Source organism: Astyanax mexicanus, chromosome 3 (genome assembly GCF_023375975.1).
Source record: "Astyanax mexicanus isolate ESR-SI-001 chromosome 3, AstMex3_surface, whole genome shotgun sequence".
NCBI lineage: Eukaryota > Metazoa > Chordata > Actinopteri > Characiformes > Acestrorhamphidae > Astyanax > Astyanax mexicanus.
Window position 1 is genome coordinate 63,382,120 of NC_064410.1, and position 20,080 is coordinate 63,402,199.

Genomic DNA, 20,080 nt, shown 5'->3' on the forward strand with positions numbered 1-20,080 from the left:
GCAGGCTACAGTTCGATAATGCTCACCTCTGAACGGCAAAAAAATAGTGCTTAGGGCGGTTAGCGGCTAATGCTAATACTAATACTGCTCCAGCCTTAGTGCTGGAGAAACTTCACTGAAAACTTACCCTTATAATGCTGTACTATATTCATACATAATGAGGGTTATAAGCAGCACTGATGATTTTTGGGGAAATTAAAGGGTTTTATAGTCCTAAAAATATGGTACAGCATTTAAAGATGCTTTATATGATTCCCGTGTTTACAATTGTTCCCTAGAATCTTATACAGTGATTTTAGTGGTATTTACATTGCTTTTGTGAAACATATAGTGATTGTTGTTTATTTACCGTATTTTTCGCACTATAAGGTTCACTTAAAATTATTTAATTTTCCCCAAAAATCATCAGAGCTCCTTATAATCCGGTGCTCCTTATGTATGAATTCTACCAGTCAGGTATTAAGAAGCAGTAAAGCCACTCCACTGAAGTACAGAGTTATAAAGGAGTTTCCGAGACTGGAGCAGTATTAGCATTAGCCGCTAACCTCGCTAAGCGCTAGCTCTTTCACCATTCAGAGGTGAGTGTTTACCATGTTAAAACAAGCTATGCAGAACACTCAGGATTTGTCAGTGTAGCCCTGTCAGGCTGCATTTACTAACACTAGCGGTTAGCTGCTAATGCTAATGCTGCTGCACCCAGCCGTAGTGGAAATCTGGAAATCTAAGGTTACTGTAAATAGTCAACCAAATCTGTGTATATTAACATCCAGCACTCGTTTGACTTTAAAAGAAAATGTTTTGAATATGGCGACACCCCTGTTCCTTACTAGTGTTGCACTAGTTGGAATTATGTACAGCACTTTTAACTGCGTTTTACATGTTTGGTATAATAAATATTTTGTGAATGTTGTTTATTGTCTGTGTGAGTAGAGTTTAGTGGTTTAGTGTGATGAATTCTCAGCTGAAAGGTTTTAGACAGCAGTGTAATTGAATCAGACAGAACGAACACAGCCGATAATCTGCTGAAATTACTGTGACGTTATGATGAAGGTCTCGGATGTCTCTTCCTCTTATCCTTCGTTCCGCCCCCTTGACTCTCAGCCAATCAGACGGAGCGTCACTACTCTACACATCCATGAAGGAGAATAAAAATCTAGACTTGTTATATAAATACCTCGTCCACAGGTTATACGGCTTTCCATTCAACTTCCCCGCCCAGGTGGTGGAGAAGGATTCAGTGTTTATGTAAGTACTGCAGATTTTATAAAACAGCGTCAAATTAAAGTATTGACCTGCATTAATGGATATGTACTGAATTTCACATTTTTGTAAATATTTTATTTATTTATATATGTAATCGTCTAGGTGAATTTTTGTTTGGGCTCCTCACATGCTGGACGCCGTCTGAGCTAAACAAGTTTATCTAGATCTTGTCTTTCGGACTGATGTTCTTCAGTAAACTATATGCAGGCTTTTTTGTGCATCAGCTTCAGAAGTAGCTACCTTCTAGTTTTGCAGTGTCTTTTATGGTCTGAGCACTTCTTCAACCTCTGCAGCAATACTGGCAGCACTCAAAGCTGTACACTGACTACTTTTTACATTGTGTCATAAGTGCTACATCTTCAGTATTGTCCCATGAAATGATAATAAAATAAAAATAAGTGAGAACAGTAGTGAATACAAATAATAATATAATTGTGGCTTTGGAAGAGCTTTATAATATGCTGTATAATATGATGATCTGCCCTCGGTTTTAAATGAACAGCAGAAACATGCATACAAAATACTAAAATATTGTAACTCTCGAGGCGGAGGTGTTGGTAATATTGATCTGATGATTATTATGATGATAATGTTTTTATGATTTTATTTTCCTTCAGTCCGTCGGGATGGGACAATGAAAAAAAGATTGCCATCCTACATGAAAATTTCCAGTCAGTAAAAGCAGATGATAACTTTGAAGATGTAATAGTGAAGCCTCCTGTTAGAAAGGTGAGTCTGATTCAATATTAATATAAAAATATATAAATATATAAGTATTTTTGTCTCTAGATAGTGATTTAATGGTATTTGCTTCTGTGTTACAGTTTGTACATGAGAAGGAAATCCAAGCAGAAGATGACCAAGTGTTTCTCGTTAAGTTGCAGGTAAACATGGTTTCCCTTTTATTGTTTTAACTTATAAATAAATGTAAAGTAATATACATGCTGTATAGATGCATTATACTACATTACTGATTTATTGTCAGTGTTGGCCACGTTACTTTGAAAAAGTAATTAGTTATAGTTACTTGTTACTTCTCCAAAAAAGTAATTGAGTTACTAACGGAGTTACTTCAATATAAAAGTAACTAGTTACCAGTGAAAGTAACTATTGTGTTACTTTTGTGTTATTCGCCCCTTAAAAAAATAACAAAAGAAAATAAATTATGTAATTACTATTATTATTAGAAAAATAACAAACGAAAATGAACCCAAAATGTTGACAAAAATATAATCTAACGAATTAAAAAAACTGGAAATGAAAAACTCCACAGGACCAGAGAAAATTACTAAGACTTGTAATACTGCAAAAAAAAAACTGAAAAATCAAATATGCGTCTGGGGATGATATTAAACAAACCAAACCACACTCAAAGGAAAAATGCGTGTATATAAACAAAACAAAAGAATAGACAAAAACAATCTAATGATTGTTAAAATGGTATTATTATAACAGTTTAACAGCTGGATCAAACAGCTTCACCAAGGAGGAAAAGAGAACACAGCAGAAACAGGAGAAGCTAAAGAGAGTTTAACCTCCTTAAAACGGAACTTGGTCTGTCCACGTCTAAAAAGAATACAACAGTCCTCTCATTAACCTCTACAAATTCTACAAATATCTAATAATTAAAAAAACAAAACAAAGTAATATTCCTACCTGGAGTAAAGCCGTGGATCAGTGAAATGGTGATGATATTAAGAGATAAAGCTACAGAGATGCTCAGCAGAAACCGAATGAAGGCCTCAGACCCCGACACAACACTACCACACCAATCACTGAATACTGATTAGAGCACGCAAATAATCGCAATTGTGCCTCACGTCACACGTAAACCACCAGGCACAGCGGCCAGAAGGTCAAGTTCACCTGAAAGAGGAGGGGTTAACCAGGGCAAATGACTTCCTAAACTCTCCCACTACCCCTTTTTATAGGGTTAGAGCGACCATCCCACCATCAGTCCATCATTCCGTCTCTTGTGACTCACACGCTAACTTGCGCCTTTGTCTGTATGCGCGAAGTTAAAAAAAAAAAGTTTATTGAGCGGCTAAAGTAACGTGCAGTAACGGGGTGTCAGAAATGGTAACGGCGTTATAGTTACAGTCATAGTAATTAGTTAGATTACTCGTTACTGAAAAAAAAGTAACGGCGTCCGTTTATTTCAACTCCGTTACTCCCATCACTGCTTATTGCACAGTATGTGGGCTAACCTCAGAGTAACGCATCATGTTCTGGGTGAATGTGGGTGGTAAGAATATATATTAGACAGGTAGAGGTAGATGCTAGGGGTTTTACAGCAATTTCTGACACGGGATTTCTGGCTGAATTCGTATTTAAAAGCAGTGTGCTGTGTAGACTTAATTCTGTGAAATATTAGAATATAGATGAAGGGAATGGGCAGGGTGTGAGTTTTTTTTCTTGCGGTTATTATAGTAATTTGTCATAATATTGGTTAATTTAATTTTCTCTGTATCAGTATTAGATTGTTGTGGTGGTTGTTTGCCGAACTCCAGTTGTTAAGTGCAGGATTTATAATTTCCTGTATTATGTTATTTTAATACAAGCATATATCCAGTATGTTTAAAAACATCAGTTTAACTTTTTTTAGTTCAATATCCAAATATTATTGGGGGTTAAACGTTTGCTGTGCTATAATTTTTCTTGGACATCTTATCATCCAATCCAAAACAGTTATTGTGACAGGCTTAATTAGCAGCGCTTAGCATTGATTGGTCCTAGTAAATGCTGACCAATAGCGCTACTCTGAGGAACCCTGAGTAATCCGGTTTTATTATCTAGCTATTAGCTAGCGACAAACACGCAGACTACAGTCTATTGTCTTTAAAAGAGCCAGCACTGCGGTAACTGGCTAATGCTAATGCTGCTGCACCTAGCCATAGTGCTGGAGAAACTTTACTGAAACTCCTGTATAACTCTGTACTTCAGCAGAGTGACTTTACTGCTTCTTAATACCTGACTGGTAAATTTTATACTTAATGAGCACTGGATTATAATGTGCACTAGCGATTTTTTGGGGAAAAAAAATGTGAGTTATTGTCCAAAAAATATGGTTACATATCATCTTTATTAGCATCGTAATGCTAAATTCAATAAATAAAACAAGTCTCAGACGCCCACACTTCCTTCTTAACTGTTTCTAATTTCCTTTTTTTTTTTTTTTTTTTATTAAATTTTATCATTTAAAATGAAAGTTTAGATGGCACAGGCATCTGTTTGCTGATGTATCAGAGCTGGAGATGCGGTGCTTTCCTCCGAGTGCGCCGTGATGCTGCCTAGAGATGCTGTATTGAATGGCATCAGCTAGAAAAGATGTCTATACCCTCTTGGTGTTGAGGTCATTGCATTTATACCAGGAGTATATGTAATATGGATTGGAATTGGGGAGAAAATGGGGTAAAGTTAGAAATAAATGAAACATGTATATACTGTATATATTTTGATCTAAAGCTGTTTTTTCTGTCTCTTATTTGCGTTTTTAGACTCTGTTATCCAAACAGCCTCCAGTCTCTGCAGGAAGGCCAGTGGTGAGTATTTCATTTAAACATTTATAAGATCCTACCTTGTTTAGATGGTTCAGATTTTAGACCAATTACAGGAAGTTGAGTCAGTCTTTAAACAAACCAGAAGAAGAAAAAGAATCCGAGGAGAATCTGTTGCTGAGGGGAGTCAGATTCTGACAGGGAGCTAGAATTCAGCACAACACCTTAAAGCAGAGCAACTCAAAGCTCAAAGAACTCTAACATGACTAATATTCTACAAACCAGTTATTAATATTAATATAAAGTATATAAAGAGACTCCGCCCACGTAGCTGTTGATGATGAAGACAGGATGCAGTTAAGTACTTTAGATATTGCAGTGTAAAACCTAAAAACTAAACGGAACAAATTAACAAAATACAGTGTACCATATTTTTTAGACTATAAGCTGCACTTAAAATCCTTTAATTTTCCCAAAAATCATCAGAGCTCCTTATAATCCGGTGCTCCTTATGTATGAATTATACCGGTCAGGTATTAAGGAGCAGTAAAGACACTCCACTGAAGTACAGAGTTATACAGGAGTTTCAGTGAAGTTTCTCCAGAACAGAGACTGGAGCAGTATTAGCATTAGCCGCTAACCACGCTCGCTATTTCCCCGTTCAGAGGGGAGAATTATCAACCTCTAGCCTGCTGCTAACCCCGGCTAGCACTGCTGGAGCAGCATTAGCATTAGCCCATAACCACGCTCGCCTTTTCTCCATTTAGAGGGGAGTATTATTGGAGTGCAGCCTGCTACCAACCCCGGCTAGCACTGCTGGAGCGTTTAGCGGCTAATGCTAATGCTGTTTGATTGGGGAATCTAAGCTTACTGTAAATAAACGGAAGCACTTTACTTACCCAAATAAACAGTTTTCAGGAGAGGAATCTGTGTAGATTAACATCCAGCACTCGTTTAACTTTCTTTTAAAGTCTTTTTTTATTAATTACAGTTTTGTTTACGTAGCTTAGCTTTACTTAACTTAGTGAACTACCCTCCCTACACCACCACCCAACAATGAGACCTGCTGAATTAGAAGTTTCTCTTAAAATTCGCCTAATCCAGTGTAATCCAGTTTGCCTTGTAGTGCGAATAATACAGTAACTCATACATGAACCTTGGTGAGAATTCTAGTCTGAACTTTCAGGTGTGAAACGACCTAAATTTCAGGTGTGAAACAAAAACTAACTCAACTAAATGTACAATAGAAAACATGCACAGCTTGGTTTGGGCTTTCGGGTGTTAAAAGGTGTAAAATAGCTGTATTATAAAGAGATTTTTCAGTATGTTCACGTATTTGTTTGTTTCTCTCCCTCAGGACGCTTCGAACAGAGCTCCCACCGGCTCGCCCAGGACGACCAATCGCTCGGCGGCAGCTAATGTGGCTAACGTCATGCCCATGCAATCAGGTACCAAGAAGATTGATCCCAACATGAAAGGTGTGTATGAGAGCCGAGTGTTCAGGATGCATGCTCTCTCTCTTTCTTTCTCTCTTTCTTCTGCTGTTCACTATCTATTCCTTCCTTCTCCTGGTTTATCCAGCAGCTCCTCCATACACCTACACACCTACAACACTAGATTATGCTGTTCACTATCTGTTCCTTCCTTCTTCTGTCCTTTCGCTCTCTCTCTCTCTCTATCACTCTCTCTCTGGATGTATGAATGATGCTCTGAGGATCACACCTTTCTTTACTGTGGGGATTTAATCTAATGTTCTGCTCTCTCTCGCTTTTTTTAACCTTTTAAAGGCCTTTTCAGTCCGACATGTACCGTATTTTTCAGATTATAAGGCACACTTAAAATCCTTTAATTTTAAAGTGCCTTATAATCTGGAACGCCTTATGTATGAATTCTTGTTGTGCTAAAATGAAAGATTTCTCTTGAGAAATTAATTTCCTATTTATCTGACTGGTTCCTACATAGACTTTTCAGTTTCAACCCCTTTTTTATTAAACTAACAGATTAAATAAAACATTAGATCTATTCTGAAAGTAAGCTTCTATGGCTTTTCTGGAGTTTTGCTTGTTTATCTTGGTAACAGAAAACACAGGAGCTCCACTGACTGAATACAACCTAGACAGACGCCAACAGTCAGACGTTCATCGCTATTCTTGGCAACTCAGATAGCAAATCAATAAACAGAATAGTACATAAAATAACATTGCTGTTCCCGTAAATGAGCTGCTGGAGCTCCTTCACAGCGTCAACCAGCAGCTCAGTTTCCTCTGCTGAGAAGAGTTTGTTGAACACGTCCAGGTAGCTGCACCGTTACAATAGCAATCCACCTCTTAAAGGAAATGATGAGCAAGAGACGCTCTGATTGGTTTATTATTTCACGTTACGCCCCCAAAATGAATTAACCACACCCATGATTAATTAAGAGAATTAGTACATGACTTTTGTGCTGCGTTTTGAGATGCGCAAGGTATACTTTTCCCGTTGTTATGATAGCAAAGACACACTGACACTCCCTAAATCAAGCTGCACTGTGCACGGATGACTATCCCTCAGTCATTAAAGAGAGATTTCAGCAGATGTTGTAATGAGAAAGGAGTGCAGAAGTATTTAGACTGCAGGATAAGGACAGGGATTAGTGGAGATGAAGACGGTATTAGGATTTTCTATGACTGGCCTTTTCCTCTGTTCACTCTGATTTCCTGATTTTCTCTCTAACACTGTGTTTCTGTTTACACTCTTCTTTTCCTCTTCTCTCCGTTTTGAACCCTGCCCTGCTGGAGGTAGAAATTACTATTTTACTCCAGACTGACACCAGTTTAAAAGCAGGAAATCATCTTATTAAATTCTAAAATCTTTTAGAATATATTTCATATTTGTTTGTATATAAATTAGGGTTGCACTGATACTGATACCGTATCGGTATCGGCGCCGATACTGGCACTTACGCACAGTATCGTTATCGGCAATGGTTATCGGCTGATACCATTTCCGGGTTTTGAATGCGGGAGTATAAAATAGCAGGGTTAAAGGAACACTGCACATATATCGTGGAATAAAAAATAAAAATAGAAAATCTGAAAAGCGCCTCAAGATTTTCCTGCTTTTTACCATATTTTGATCATTACATGTTTAAATTAAATACTTTCGACAACGGGAGCTCCTTGTCAATCATTATCTACAGGAGCCAATCATCTTAACAGATCTTTCAAAAAAAGGCGGAAACTGTGGAGCAGCCAATTAAGTTATATCTTATTCAGGATAAGACAGTTGGTTTTGGTACCGGTACTCGTTATCGGCCGATACCAGAAAAGCTGGTATCGGTACTCGGTATCGGCCAATACCAAAAAAGCTGGTATCGGTACTCTGTATCAGCCAATACCAGAAAAGCTGGCATCAGTATCGGTACTCGGTATCGGCCAATACTAGAAAAGCTGGTATCAGTATCGGTACTTGGTATCGGCCAATACTAGAAAAGCTGGTATCGGTACTTGGTATCGGCCAATACTAGAAAAGCTGGTATCAGTATCGGTACTCGGTATTGGCCAATACTAGAAAAGCTGGTATCGGTACTCGGTATTGGCCAATACTAGAAAAGCTGGTATTAGTATCGGTACTCGGTATTGGCCAATACTAGAAAAGCTGGTATCGGTACTCGGTATCGGCCAATACCAGAAAAGCTGGTATCGTATTGGTAAGAAAAAAATGGTAACGGTGCATCCCTAATATGAATTAATTTAATTGTGTACAGTACCAGTCAAAAGTTTGGACACCCCTTTTCTCTCTCAATGTGTTTTCTTTGGTTTTATGATATTTTTTGACATTGTAAATGTAATACTGAAGACTTTATTAAAGCTATATTCCATATGTGTCCCTTAAAGGAGAACTCTGGTGTAAAATGTACTTTTGCTGTAGTAAAACATGATAAAAAGTTCTTATCTTTGATGAATAGCTCACCTCCGTTCTCCCACAGCGTTCAGAGATCCAGAGATTTTAACAGTTTGTCCAAAACACCCTTCAGACTGGGAGATACGGGGCATAATTTACCCTGATAAATCACTTTTTACACCGTTATCCAGCTCAAAGTAGCTCCACACCTCCTTACTAGAATCCAGAGAGGAGAGTCCTGACATTTAAAACGAGGCATTAATAACTTAAAAAGTGCAGAAGAAGCTTATTAAAAAACACTGTTTACAACCTATAACACTACTAGCTTCAGCTCCGAGCGCCGCCATCACTGTACTGATAATGACATAGACATATATATACATATACGTAGACTCCGCATAACCTGCCTCCTAGCACCGGCTTCTACGCTATTTGGAATCTGTGTATTCTAGTCTATGTATTCATCAAAGGTTGGTACTTCTTATCATGTTTCACCACACCAAAAGTCCAGTTTTTTATTTATTATTAATCTACAATGTAGAAAATACATTAAATAAAGAAATAAAGCATAAAAACACTGTATGAGAAGGTGTGTTCAAACTTTTGACTTGTACTGTATATATATAAAAAATGTATAACAGCTGCACAGTTCAATATACAGTACAGTAGAATTATATACAGTAATAATGTTTAATATATATACAGTATAATAAATACTCAGCAGTGCGTAACTAGTTTTTTAGACTAGTCCCATAATAAATACAGGGTCTTGGAAATGCAGGACCCGTATTAATTAAACATCCTTTTTTCTTTTATTATTTTATTTTTCTTTTATTTTTTTATTTTTTTGAGTGTGTGTTCCTGATTACTGTGTATATCTCCCCCTGCTGGCAGGAGGTCAGACGAGCGAGGGCGTGCTGGCGAACTTCTTTAACAGCCTCCTGACTAAGAAAGCGGGATCGCCGGGTCCGGGGGGGCAGCCCACGGGGGGAGGGAGCAACACGCCCGGAACAGTCCGTAAATCAGGTAACATTCTTCAGATTAACCAATAAACACCACCGGATATTTAATACTCCTTTTAAAGCTTTGTATTGTATACATTTTTTTTGCATGCATGCAATCTTAAAGCACCCTTGGTTTTAGAATGGGACAGAATAAAAAACAATGGTGTCCCAATACTTTTTTTTTTTTTGTCCATATAGTGTAGCTGCAAAAAAGGGGACCGACTCCACACTAATGTATATAGGTTTAGAATGGGACAGATTTAAAAAATAAAATAAAGAACTGGTAGGTGTCCCAATACTTTTGTCACAGTTATTGGCACCCCTGCTTTTGGGACTGAGATGCAATACCGCATTTTTCGGACTATAAGGCGCACTTAAAAACTTTTAATTTTCACAAAAATTGACAGTGCGTCTTATAATACGGTGCGCCTTTTGTATGGATTTTACTCGTCAGGTTGTAAGGAGCAGTAAACACACACTCCGTGCAGCGTTATACAGAGTTTCAGTGCTATACAGAGTCCAGAGCCGTGCAGCTCCTAGGCTGGAGCAGCAATAGCATTAGCTAGATGCTAACCACTAAGCTAGCTAGCTTATTCACTGAGATCAGTATTATCTAAATTTTACTCGTCAGGTTGTAAGGAGCAGTAAACACACACTCCGTGCAGCGTTATACAGAGTTTCAGTGCTATACAGAGTCCAGAGCCGTGCAGCTCCGAGGCTGAGCAGCAATAGCATTAGCTAGCTTATTCACTGTTCAGAGATCAGTATTATCTAAATTTTACCCGTCAGGTGTAAGGAGCAGTAAACACACACTCCGTGCAGAGCCGTGCCGCTCCGAGGCTGGAGCAGCAATAGCATTAGCTAGATGCTAACCGCTAAGCTAGCTAGCTTTTTCACTGTTCAGAGATCAGTATTATCTAAATTATCTAAAGTAAACACACACTCCGTGCAGAGCCGTGCCGCTCCGTGGCTGGAGCAGCAATAGCATTAGCTAGATGCTAACCGCTAAGCTAGCTAGCTTTTTCACTGTTCAGAGATCAGTATTATCTAAATTTAGTACTTTTAATACTGCTGGAGCAGTATTATTAGAGTTAGATGCTAATCGCTAAGCGTTCACCGTTCAGAGGTGAGTTATCAGCCTGTAAGTCTGTGCTGCTTTGCCTGGCTAGCATTAGCTAGATGCTAAGCGCTAACTCTCTCAGAGGTGAGTTTTATCAGCCTGTAATCTGCTTGTTTACCGTGTTAAAACAAGCTACGGGGGACGAATCGCTAGCTAATATCTCACTGTCTTACCAGAACACGCAGGATTACTCAGTGTAACGCTGTCGTTTAAATTTGGGTTAACTTTACTAGTTTAGGGGACTAGCTAGCGTGCTAGCGGATAGCTATGCTAACGCTGGTGCAGCAAGCCTTAGTGGACATCTGGAAATCTAAGCTTACTGTAAATAAACTGAAGCACGTTACTCACCCAAATAAACAGTTTTCAGGAGAGGAATCTGTGTAGATTAATATCCAGCACTCGTTTGACTTTGAAAGAGCTAGATTTGTATACTGAGACGCTCCACCGGCAAGACACCAAAACAGCTTTTAACACATTTTAACTAGGGGTGCCAATAATTATGGAGGGCGCTGTATAGAATGGTTTAGAATGGGACAGAATAAAAAATTGCATCGGTAGGTGTCCCAATACTTTTGTCCATAGTGTTGCTGTATAGGGGGACCACTAATTCACACTAATGTAGATGGGTTGAGAATAGTACAGAAACATAAAAGCTACAGAATGTGATGTGTGGGTGTCCTAACCCTTTTGTAAAGGATTAGGACGTTTTTAAGGTCCTTGATGATGACAATAATAAATACATTTAATACAGATTAATACATATTTAAATATTCTAGTCTTCTAGTCGTGTCACAGTTAATAATAATATAACTAAAATTTTGAGTTGAAGCGTGAATTAACTTTATTATACATATTATTATTGTGTCTTAAGCTGTAAGCTGTTGTAATGTCATGAATTGCAGCTCCCTGAAAATTACTACTTTATACTAAATTGGAGAGTGTCGAAATGTCCCTTTTTGACTATTTAATTGAACCTCCATTGTTTGTTTTATCCATGTTTTCCATCATTAAAGTTTGTTCTCCTATGTTTTTATTCTTAATCTCCTCTTCATGACCCCCCCCCACTGTCCCCCACTGTCCCCCACTGTCCCCTACTGTCCCCCACTGTCCCCTTCTCCTCATCTATCCTCCCGTACCAGATCTCTGACATCAACAATGGTAAAACTAAACTAAAAATAAAGAAATAAAATCTCCGTACTGCATGTTCTACTACCAACTTACCCCGTCCAAACATCTCATATAACTGTCCTCGTCCATCACTCACCAGGAGAACATCTCATTATTACAGATTTACACTGAATTTATTATTAATATATTCTCTGTGGCATCGTTTCACAAGCTTCTGCAACGTCACAACATTAGAGAAGAACAAATCCACATGTCCACTGATGGAATAACCTGGTAATCTTTACGTTCTCCAGCAAAATGAAGCCGTTTTTATCAGTTATCCTCACTGATAAGTGCTTTTCTTAAAGCTACAGAGCTGTTTAGTCCCTGTAATCCAGTCAGTTCCCTTCACTGCAGTGGTAAAGCTCTTACTTTCCCTATTAAACAACATATCCCTAAGTTCTGGTGCTGTTTCTCTACCATTTGTATGATTTCGCCAAACATTTAAGTGATCGCTGATCACCATCATTCTAAAAACAGATGAACTGGATCAACTTTTAACAAGTGAGAAGCTACTCCCTTCATCAGTTTAGGTTAAATAATAACATGTTGCAGCTAAAACACATAATCATCCATGCAGTAATTATTATTATCCAATGGTAAGGTTGGTATCATTTTAAAACGTTCGATACCGATTCAGTACAGATACCCAAACATTACATTAAAAAAAAAAAAGGGGGGAAAAGTTTGATCATTCTTACAGCGAGCAGTGACCGTGCGAGTGTGAGAGAGAGACCGCGAATGAGCTGGAAAGTGAGAAACGGATGGTGTGAGTGTGCGAGAGAGCAACTGACAGATCAAGTGTGCGAGAGAGCAACTGACGGATCAAGTGTGCGAGAGAGCAACTGACGGATCGAGTGTGCGAGAGAGCAACTGACGGATCGAGTGTGCGAGAGAGAAACAGACGGATCGAGTGTGCGAGAGAGAAACAGACGGATCGAGTGTGCGAGAGAGAAACAGACGGATCGAGTGTGCGAGAGAGAAACAGACGGATCGAGTGTGCGAGAGAGAAACTGACGGATCGACTGTGTGCGAGAGAGCAACTGACGGATCGAGTGTGCGAGAGAGAAACAGACGGATCGAGTGTGCGAGAGAGAAACAGACGGATCGAGTGTGCGAGAGAGAAACAGACGGATCGAGTGTGCGAGAGAGAAACAGACGGATCGAGTGTGCGAGAGAGAAACTGACGGATCGACTGTGTGCGAGAGAGAAACAGACGGATCGAGTGTGCGAGAGAGAAACTGACGGATCGACTGTGTGCGAGAGAGAAACTGACGGATCGAGCGTGCCAGAGAGAAACTGACGGATCGAGCGTGCAAGAGAGAAACTGACGGATCGAGCGTGCGAGAGAGAAACTGACTGATCGAGTGTGCGAGAGAGAAACAGACGGATCGAGTGTGCGAGAGAGAAACTGACGGATCGAGCGTGCGAGAGAGCAACTGACGGATCGAGCGTGCGACAGAGAAACTGACGGATCGAGCGTGCGAGAGAGCAACTGACGGATAGACTGTGTGCGAGAGAGAAAAAGACAGCTAGAGTGTGCGAGAGAGAAACTGACGGATCGAGCGTGCGACAGAGAAACTGACGGATCGAGCGTGCGAGAGAGCAACTGACGGATCGAGCGTGCGAGAGAGCAACTGACGGATCGAGCGTGCGAGAGAGCAACTGACGGATCGACTGTGTGCGAGAAGGCAACTGACGGATCGAGCGTGCGAGAGAGAAACTGACGGATCGACTGTGTGCGAGAGAGAAACAGACGGATCGAGTGTGCGAGAGAGAAACTGACGGATCGACTGTGTGCGAGAGAGCAACTGACGGATCGAGTGTGCGAGAGAGAAACAGACGGATCGAGTGTGCGAGAGAGAAACAGACGGATCGAGTGTGCGAGAGAGAAACAGACGGATCGAGTGTGCGAGAGAGAAACAGACGGATCGAGTGTGCGAGAGAGAAACAGACGGATCGAGTGTGCGAGAGAGAAACAGACGGATCGAGTGTGCGAGAGAGAAACAGACGGATCGAGTGTGCGAGAGAGAAACTGACGGATCGACTGTGTGCGAGAGAGAAACTGACGGATCGAGCGTGCCAGAGAGAAACTGACGGATCGAGCGTGCGAGAGAGAAACTGACGGATCGAGCGTGCGAGAGAGAAACTGACTGATCGAGCGTGCGAGAGAGAAACTGACTGATCGAGTGTGCGAGAGAGAAACAGACGGATCGAGTGTGCGAGAGAGAAACTGACGGATCGAGCGTGCGAGAGAGCAACTGACGGATCGAGCGTGCGACAGAGAAACTGACGGATCGAGCGTGCGAGAGAGCAACTGACGGATAGACTGTGTGCGAGAGAGAAAAAGACAGCTAGAGTGTGCGAGAGAGAAACTGACGGATCGAGCGTGCGACAGAGAAACTGACGGATCGAGCGTGCGAGAGAGCAACTGACGGATCGAGCGTGCGAGAGAGCAACTGACGGATCGAGGGTGCGAGAGAGAAACTGACGGATCGAGGGTGCGAGAGAGAAACTGACGGATCGAGCGTGCGAGAGAGCAACTGACGGATAGACTGTGTGCGAGAGAGAAAAAGAGAGCTAGAGTGTGCGAGAGAAAGACCGTGCGAGTGCACGCTCTCTGCGTTTATACTTGATTTATGCAAAGTATTGAAAACGACATTTTGGTCGGTACCTTTTTGATGATGAATTTTGATGCCCAGCCCTAATCACCATCATTCACAATTATTTAAATTATTATTATTATTTTTTTATGTTTCCCCACTGGATTTCCACTGTTTTAATAATGCGTTGTACAGTTTTTAACCTGATTTTAGTAGTTTCATCTACAATCTCCTTAAATGATTCTCTGCTTGATGCAAGACAATAATTTGACCTTTTTTTCCACTTAGTTGTTTAACAAGTGAGAAGCTACTCCCTGCATCAGTTAGGGCTAAACGATTTGTTGCAGCTGAAATATAATACTCAGAAATGCAGTATTTATTATTATCCAATGAGAGGCTCTTAACTACATATTTAAATATTTAAATCTAGATGGTGACCTTTTGTCAGGGTTCAGGAAATGTTGTGATGTTGCAGAAGCTAAAGGTGGTCCAACCAAACATTAGAGTGTAATAAATACATTTGAATACTACCTTAAAAAATACTTAATAATTAATAATAAAGTCGAATAACAGTACAGTTATATATTTAAAATTACACAATTTATTAAAGATGAGCTCAACAAGAGCATCTTCACTATCTCTGTCCAGCTCACACATGCTAACACATGCTAACGCTAACGCACACATTAACGCTAATGATTAGCCGCACTGGGTCGGTTTGCGTGCATTTAATTTTTATCCTCAGTTTATGTTTACGTTATTTTGGCCACCTCACGTTTAACCCCCCCCCCCCCCCCCCCCTGCAGTCTGATTTATTAATTAATTTATTATTTTAATTTTTTTAAATGGCCGTGGTCTAAAGCCCACTGTCTGCCCTCCAAGCCACTGTGTGTCCTGTGCCGATTGTGCCACTCGTGCGTCTCTGCGTGCTGATTGGTCGATGTGTCTATGTGAATGTGTGACTCATGACCTCATATTGTTAACCTGTTGTAACAATGTCTCTCATCGTGTGTGTGTTAGCCAGGGGATGTTGGCCACGTTAAGGTGTGTGTTCATGCAAATTTCATGTGCATTATGAGCTTCAGCTCAGACATCCTCACGTACACACACACACACACACTAACCACTAAATCCATCAGCATGAACCTCCTCACACTCAGCTCACACTCACACACACATTTATACTTGAATTACTGTGTTTGTGAGAGCTATTTATTATTATTCTGCTTAAACAGCGCACATTCTAGATTTTCTTGTGTTTTATATTGTCCTTAATCATTCAATTTAATTCATATTCCAACCATTCTTTATCCCATAAAATCAAACTGTTTAATTAATTTATGAATTAAATAACAGTGCTGAAGTAAATGTATGATTAGACTAACAAAGCTAGTGTAAATTTATAATTTTATTAGTGCTGCTGAGGTAAATGTATGATTTACAAAAGCACTGCTGAGGTATCTGTATGAATTAAATAACACTATCATAGCGCTGCTGGGGAACATTTTTTATATAATAGCACTGCTGAGGTAAATTTATGATTAGAATAGCATAGCTGAAGTAAATTTATGATTAGGATAGCACTACTGAGGTGAATGTATGATTTAGAATAGCATTTGTGAGGTAAATGTATGAATAGAATATTTCTGCTGAGGTAAATGCATGAGTAGAAAAGCACTGCTGAGGTAAATCTGGAGTTAAAATAGCTCTCCTGAGGTACATATATGATTGGCTCTCACAAATATAGAAATTCAAGAGTTACCCCTCTTACATACACCACTGACCCGAGCACCTGTATGTGGCCCTAGGTTTGGCTGTATGAATTTTGCATGGCTTGAACCCATTTATTGATTACATAAAAATGCAATAGTTTATTTTAAGTTCCTACTGTTAATCAGTATTTTTATTTTAATAATTATTAGTGTTTTATGGGCACAGTCAGGACTGGGGTGACTTTCAATTGTACATTTAATTTTTTCTGTCACCAATCCATCCTTCCATTAAATACAGCTCTGGAAAAAAAAGAGCACTTTTACCAAATTGAAAACCTCTGGAATATAATCAAGAGGAAGATGGATGATCACAAACCATCAAACCACCAAACTGAACTGCTTGAATTTTTGCACCAGGAGTAAAGCAGCATAAAGTTATCCAAAAGCAGTGTGTAAGACTGGTGGAGGAGAACATGATGCCAAGATGCATGAAAAAAAAAACTGTGATTAAAACCAGGGTTATTCCACCAAATATTGATTATTTCTGAACTCTTAAAACTTTATGAATATGAACTTGTTTTCTTTGCATTATTTGAGGTCTGAAAGCTCTGCATCTTTTTTTGTTATTTCAGTCATTTCTCATTTTCTGTAAATAAATGCTCTAAATGAGAATATTTTTATTTGGAATTTGGGAGAAATGTTGTCTGTAGTTTATAGAATAAAACAACAATGTTCATTTTATTCAAACATAAACCTATAAATAGCAAAATCAGAGAAACTATCTTTATTTTTTCCAGAGCTGTATATCCATCAAATCCTGCCCCATATAAACCCTCAATATATTAGTCCAGTTTATTCAGTAACACAGTAATTAAATGTAAACGTAATATAAACAGAACTGCTGATATCTGCTACATTTCCTTCAGCATTAATCAATCAATTAATCAATCAATCCATCACTTAATTAATCCATGAATCCATCAGTTAATCAACCAGTCAATCATTCCATCCATCCATCACTCATTTGATCCATCACTCCATCAATCAGTTAATTCATCACTCCATCAATCACTTCATCAATCTCTCAGTCTCTCTCTCAATTAGTCCATCATTCCTTCCATCAATTAATCACAGTTCATCATTCAGTGAATCTGTCAATCCATCAATCACTCCATCCATCAATCACTCCATCCATTACTCAATCAGTCCATTACTCCTTCCATCCATTACTCAGTACATCAGTCAATGAATCCATCACTCTGTCAATCCATCACTCCATCCATCAATTAATCAATCAGTTAATCACTCAATGAACCCAACACTCAATGAATCCACCCCTCAATCGATTTATCACTCATCCACCACTCCATCCCTCCATCAATTGATCAATCACTCCATCCATCTATCCATCCATCACTTCATCCATCAGTCCATAGATCCATCCATCACTTCATCACTTAGTTAATCACTTAATGAACCCATCACTTAATTGATTTATCACTCATCCATCACTCCATCCATCTATCAATTGATCAATCACTCCATCCGTCAATCATTCCATCCATCTATTCATCCATCACTCAGTAAATCAGTTTATGAATCCATTACTCAATCAATAAATCAATCGATCTGTTACTAATTCCATCAATCCATCGCTCCTCCATCACTTCATCCATCTATCAGTCCATTGATCCATCAATCACTTCATCACTCAGTACATGAGTCAATGAATCCATCACTCCGTCCATCAATTAATCAATCAGTTCATCAATCAATGAATCAATCACTTAATCGATCCGACACTCAATCATTCCATCAATCCATCAAACCACCCCATCCATCATTTAATCGATCCTTCAGTCAATCGATCCTTCAGTCAATCGATCCTTCAGTCAATCGATCCATCCTTTAATCGATCCATCCTTTAATCGATCCTTCAGTCAATCGATCCTTCAGTCAATCAATCCATCCTTTAATCGATCCTTCAGTCAATCGATCCTTCAGTCAATCAATCCATCATTTAATCGATCCTTCAGTCAATCGATCCTTCAGTCAATCAATCCATCATTTAATCGATCCTTCAGTCAATCGATCCTTCAGTCAATCGATCCTTCAGTCAATCAATCCTTCAGTCAATCGATCCATCCTTTAATCGATCCTTCAGTCAATCGATCCTTCAGTCAATCAATCCATCATTTAATCGATCCTTCAGTCAATCGATCCTTCAGTCAATCGATCCTTCAGTCAATCGATCCATCATTTAATCGATCCTTCAGTCAATCAATCCATCATTTAATCGATCCTTCAGTCAATCGATCCTTCAGTCAATCGATCCTTCAGTCAATCAATCCATCATTTAATCGATCCTTCAGTCAATCGATCCTTCAGTCAATTGATCCATCATTTAATCGATCCTTCAGTCAATCGATCCTTCAGTCAATCAATCCATCATTTAATCGATCCATCATTTAATCGATCCATCATTTAATCGATCTGTCAAGGAATTAATCAATCTCTCCATCCCTCACCCCATCCATTAATCTAACAATCAATCAGTAAATCAATCCTTCGCTCCATCCTTCAGTCACTCCATCAATTAAAACACTGTATCAGTTTATCAGAATGTGCTGAGCTGAGATCAGTGCTGTTCTGCATGATGAAGAGCTTAATGTCTGTATTTACTGCACTGTTTCTCTGCGTCTCTTATTTAAATATCTATATAATCTTATTTTATAGAGTTTAATCTCTGACTGTACGACTGGATGTTCTGCATGTTCTCTGTGCTGCTGTTCCTCAGTGTTCACTCCATTCTATACCTTTAATGTGTCATTATTTTAATCACAGTTTAGTTTAGATTTATTTCCTGTTTTTTCCTTTTAAAAAAAGCCATTTTTATCTGGAGTCAGACTCAGAAACGAGGGATTGAGATGAATCTGCTGTGTATCTGAGGGTTTACACTGTTTTACTTTTACTAATATATTTATTTATTTTAATATTAATTAACCTTTTATGCTTGAAGCAAATTCAAAGTTTGTGTTAAACTATTTTTTTGGAATATTAACTCAAAACCTGTATACAGTAACAGTCAAAGTTTAGACACACCCTCTCATTCAGTGTTTATTTGTTTATTTTTTGTTTATTAACTTATCCTGTACAACAGAGTCCTGATGAGTGCCAGTTTCACCATTATATAACATTTTGATGGTCTTTTTTGTGGCTGAACTTGAGGATACTTTCAAAGTACTTGAAATTCTTATTTTAAGATTGAGCATAGGTTAGCGTAGAGCTAGCTAACATTAATCTCAAGCTAGCTAATGTTACTGGGGAGAGAACTAAGCTTAGCGTAGAGCTAGCTAACATTAAGGGCAAGTTAGCTAATGTTACTGGGGAGAGAATTAAGGTTAGCAGAGAGCTAGCTAACATTAACGGCAAGCTAGCTAATGTTACTTGGGAGAGAACTAAGGTTAGCAGAGAGCTAGCTAACATTAATGGCAAGCTAGCTAACATTACTGGGTGGAGAACTAAGGTTAGCAGAGAGCTAGCTAACATTAACAGCAAGCTAGCTAACGTTACTGGGGAGAGAACTAAGGTTAGCAGAGAGCTAGCTAACATCAATGGAAAGCTAGCTAATGTTACTGAGGAGAGAACTAAGGTTAGCAGAGAGCTAGCTAACATTAACGGCAAGCTAGCTAACAATAGTGGGTAAAGAACTAAGGTTAGCATAGAGCTAGCTAACATTATAGGCAAGCTAGCTAACGTTACTGGGGAGAGAACTAAGGTTAGCAGAGAGCTAGCTAACAGTAATGGCAAGTTAGCCAACATTACTGGGGAG

The 20,080-nt window shown here is 39.1% G+C and overlaps 1 protein-coding gene across 3 annotated transcripts in view; it reads left to right on the forward strand.

The window, feature by feature from the left end:
• dync1li1 (dynein, cytoplasmic 1, light intermediate chain 1) overlaps nt 1-20,080 on the forward strand; it is a 34,574-nt gene that overhangs the window by 12,321 nt on the left and 2,173 nt on the right. Inside the window, exons 7-13 of one of the 3 annotated variants that reach the window (XM_049475558.1) lie at nt 1,110-1,245; nt 1,881-1,992; nt 2,088-2,147; nt 4,761-4,805; nt 6,118-6,238; nt 9,537-9,668; nt 11,906-11,924. In XM_049475558.1, coding sequence (XP_049331515.1) covers nt 1,110-1,245; nt 1,881-1,992; nt 2,088-2,147; nt 4,761-4,805; nt 6,118-6,238; nt 9,537-9,668; nt 11,906-11,913 — 614 coding nt within the window. In that variant the 3' untranslated portion in view covers nt 11,914-11,924. The remainder of the gene's footprint in view (nt 1-1,109; nt 1,246-1,880; nt 1,993-2,087; nt 2,148-4,760; nt 4,806-6,117; nt 6,239-9,536; nt 9,669-11,905; nt 11,925-20,080) is intronic. The other 2 variants (XM_049475556.1, XM_049475557.1) reach the window with 2 other exon arrangements.